The sequence below is a fragment of the Hydractinia symbiolongicarpus genome, chromosome 12 (assembly GCF_029227915.1).
Source record: "Hydractinia symbiolongicarpus strain clone_291-10 chromosome 12, HSymV2.1, whole genome shotgun sequence".
NCBI lineage: Eukaryota > Metazoa > Cnidaria > Hydrozoa > Anthoathecata > Hydractiniidae > Hydractinia > Hydractinia symbiolongicarpus.
This window is the reverse complement of record NC_079886.1, coordinates 5,044,550-5,048,660: the sequence shown is the minus strand read 5'-3', so window position 1 is coordinate 5,048,660 and position 4,111 is coordinate 5,044,550. Positions and strand designations below refer to the sequence as shown.

Here is a 4,111-nt window from a genome sequence, read left to right as displayed (position 1 = left end):
ATGAAGCGCTATCACAGCGCCCAGTGTAATCGTTGAATTTCAGCAATCATGTCAAATTAAGTAGAATGTTATTTCTTGGAGTCCAATTGTCTCACTGATGACATTTATAAGATCAAAGTCTATAATCAGCTTAATTAATTCCCACAGTCAATCGTTTTACTGTTAATAGCGATGCAACCTAGTAATATCAGAAACATATCGCTAAATACATGTTGGTACCAAAATGTGACGCAACCCTTGTAACTCAAACGGACTGATACCGTTAGAAAGTCAATGAAATGTAGCTTCTGAAACTGTCTCTATTTCTTTAGCGCGTGCTAACTGCTAGGATTAGTCCCACAGCACAAAATGACTTACTTATCTAAATTTTTAAATAGAGCCCTACCACAGCGCCCAGTGTATATGCTGAGTTTCAGCAATCATTTCAAATTAAGAAGAACGTTATACCTTGGAGTCCAGGTGTCTCATTGATGACATTTATAAGGTCAAAATCTGAAATCAGTTCAATTAAGTGCCACAGTCAATCGTTTCACAGTTAAAAGCAATGCAACCCAGTAATATCAGAAACATATCGCTAAATACATGTTGGAACGTTTGTTTGTTTGTAAATTTATTTATAGTCGGTACATTATATACAAGTTTCGTAAAAAGAAAAATTATATGCATAGCTCTAAAAAGTAGTGCTAATCAAAACCGACTGAAATTAAAGTGCAAATAGAAATAATATTAAATAATATTAATTGAATGAGAGAAAATATTTTTAAATTTTTATATATACAAAAAAAAAAAAAAAAATTTAACTAAAAGCGTGTTTGGGACAATTCACATACCTCACAAAAACATTTACTTCCATTCCAACTTTTGATCGCATTTTCAAAAGTACTAAGAGACTCTGAGGATTTCAAGTGATTGGGTAATTTATTCCATATTTTTGGCCCCAGGGAAGAGAGACTTTTTGTTCCAAAACTAACGGTATCTATATTTGGGACTGTTAAATTATTAACATTTTGTGATCTCACTGGTCTACCACTCCCATGAAATTTAAAGATATCTTTAATGTATGTCGGATTGAGTTCGTGCAAAGTCTAATATATTTCTGTACATAATGTTTTAAGTTTATAGACGCCCATTTGGTATTTTCCTGCTTTCAAAAGAAGTTCGTCGTAAGTACTATCATTATCATTTAACAAGAAACGCAAAGCTCTCTTCCTAATTTGTTCAATCTTCAACAAAGATTTATATGAAGAGAAATTCCATACTAAAGGGCAATAATTAAAGTTAGAGTAAATAAAACTTTGTACCAGCGCTAATTTGGCTTTGTGAGATAAAAACGTGCTAAGTCTAAACAGTGCATTCAATTGTGCTGATGATGTTTTGATAAGTTTAGAAATGTGAGAGTCGAAATTCAAGCCATTATCAATGGTCACTCCTAGTAAATTAACTTCGCTTTCTGTTTTAATTAAATTGTATTATTTGGATTAGCCATCATTTTGTTATTTTTCAACCACACTAATGCTATATTAGATTCACATTCCAAAAGTTTAATTAAGTTTGAAATTGAGTTTGAGAAAGCAGAAAGGGAATTGTCATCAGCATAATTGTGTACACTGGCTTTTTTAATAAAATAAATAAAGTCATTAATAAAAATGTTAAATAAAATAGGTCCTAAAATTGATCCTTGGGGTACTCCAGACAGAATTAATTGGAAAAGACTATGCTGATTATTTATGCGGGTAGATTGCTCTCTGTCAGAAAGGTACGATAAAATTAGAAGTAGGGCATCCTGGCTAAAGCCATAGGCATTTAATTTAGCAATAAGTAAATCATGAGGCACGCAATGAAAAGCTTTAGATAGATCCATTAAAACTGCACCAACTACGTAATATTTATCTAATTTTTGTTTCCATTCTTCCAATAATCTTATAAGTACATGTTGTGTGCCATATGATTCCCTATAGGCTGATAAAAATTCTGAAAGTTTATTATCAATATAACCAACAATTTGAGATTTAATTATTCTCTCATAAAATTTTGAAAATATATTTAAAATGCTGACTGGTCTATAGTTGTTTACACATAATTTATCTTTCCCACCTTTATCAATAGGGGATACAGTAGCGCGTTTGGCTCTCCTCGGAAAAACAGAGAGACAAATACTGTTGTTAATGGCATTTGTTAAGAGTTTTATCAAATAAGGTTTTGCTAACTTCACCATTTTAGCCGTTATCTTGTCCTCTCCAGATGCCACACCTACTTTTAGATCCCCGAAAAGTTTAGAGACTTTATTTTCCGAGACTTCCTTAAAGTTAAACAACATTTCATTATTTTGATCAATTAGTGAATTTTTAATTTCAAGAATACTAGGGTGATTTTTATTTGTTTCCAGAATCTTTAGGATAACTTCATTTCTATTTTCAGATTGATAATTTCGTAGCGACACTGGTTTAACTCCACTATATTTTTCAACTATATGTATGTACTCTTCATTGAAAATTTCCGCTAATTCATTTTTATTCGTTACTATAATATCATTGTGAACAATCATAATTTCATTAGAGCTCTTACCTGATTTGTTAGTAAGGAAAGGTTTAACAGTTCTCCAAAATATCTTATTTTGAATAATGCCACCCTCCATAACAGTATTAAAATGCTCTTTAATCGCCTGTCGTCTCATACTAACACACTTATTTCTTTGTTTTTTATATTTTGCCCTATTTTCATCTGTTCGATTTTTGTTAAAATTGTTTTTAAGACGAGATCTTGTGTAAATTGCTTTTCGTAATTTTTTATTCATAAACGGGGCTTTGTTACCCCGAACTAATTTAATTTTTATAGGTGCATGTTTAACAATTATATTTCGAACTTTCAGTACAAGGTTCTCATAACTTTCATTTGGATCTATGTTATCACAACAAAAATCTGTGCTCCTCACTTCTTCAAGAAAAACTTGCTCATCAAATTTTTTAAAACACCTATACGATATCTCTTTCGATTTTAAACGTACTAAAAAAGTCTTCATAAAAGTAGAAATCATATGTTGGTGGTCACTAAGTCCAGTTTCAAAAGATTTAGAATTATGGAAACATGCATGTTTATTTGTTAAAAACACATCTATTCGTGATGCACGAGTATTTGTGAAACATGTTTTTTGTTTTATTAAATTTTTTAAATTGTAGGTTTCGCAAAAAGTTGTAAAAATGTCAAAACCTGTCGAACTTGAGTCATCACAATCAATATTTATATCGCCCATGACTACAACATTATCATAAGTTTTGAGAGCCAAATCAAGTGAGCGTACTATCTCAATAAAAAAGTTACTTAAGTTAGAAGATTCTGGTGGTCTATATACACTAAAAATGGCCCATTTTTTATTTCTCACTGTAATCTCAGAACAAATAACTTCATTTTTCATTGGCTCAAGGTTCGATAATTGCTTACAAATCAGCCCTTTTTTGACGTATTCAATAAGTCCCCCCTCCATTTTTATCCCTGTCCCTTCTGTTTCGTATTTCATAATTTTCAATATCAAATTGAGCAGACGGAAATTCAAGGTTTAATTTATTTTCTGCCAAAACAAAGTAATCTGGTGATATTTTTGTTACAACTTCGCAAACATCTACTATCTTGTTCCTTAAGCTATTTAAGTTTAAATAGCAAAGCAAAGGATTATTCGGATGCTTAAGCCGCAAATGTTTAGCATTTTCTAAATCACATTCGTTAGAAAAACCATCTTGCTCCTTATTTGAGACATCACTTAAAGTTACGGAACACCCCAAGAAACCGTGTTTACATATAAAAAATTATTTAAATAATTCAAAAAATTATTGGCCAAAAATACTTTCCCATTATGATTTAAGTGTAGACCATCTTTCCACAAGTTGAGCTCTTTAATCATTTCGTTGTTTACAAAAATATGGTCGTGTGCAATAGCTTTATCTTCTACGGCTCTATTCACTTTATTAATTTTCTCAAAACATACTCGCTTGCACCTGATGATACTTGATATAAAAATTTTTCCACGCCATGCTCTTTACATTTATCTGCTATGTTAACGATGTTGTTAGCAATTTGTTCTTCAGTATTGTCGTTTTAGTCCATATTAATAAGATCG

General features: G+C 31.2%; 1 protein-coding gene across 1 annotated transcript; it reads right to left on the bottom strand.

Moving 5' to 3' along the window:
* Positions 1-683: 683 nt before the first annotated feature.
* On the bottom strand, positions 684-3,412 carry LOC130622382 (uncharacterized). Its single transcript, XM_057437837.1, has 4 exons — positions 2,402-3,412; positions 1,714-2,299; positions 1,103-1,450; positions 684-697 (listed from the first exon to the last, which is right to left on the bottom strand). Exons 1-4 carry the CDS (start codon positions 3,410-3,412, stop codon positions 684-686), a joined length of 1,959 nt encoding a protein of 652 aa, XP_057293820.1.
* Between the last annotated feature and the right edge of the window lie 699 nt (positions 3,413-4,111).

What these genes read in the sequence shown, in the direction of transcription:
- LOC130622382 (XM_057437837.1), bottom strand. Translation starts at nt 3,412, where the DNA reads ATGAAAAATGAAGTTATTTGTTCTGAGATTACAGTGAGAAATAAAAAA. An exon ending in AATCTGAAAATAGAAATGAA is followed by an intron (nt 2,300 to 2,401) that starts GTTATCCTAAAG and finishes TTTAACTTTAAG; the next exon opens with GAAGTCTCGGAAAATAAAGT. An exon ending in CCGCATAAATAATCAGCATA is followed by an intron (nt 1,451 to 1,713) that starts GTCTTTTCCAAT and finishes TAATTAAAACAG; the next exon opens with AAAGCGAAGTTAATTTACTA.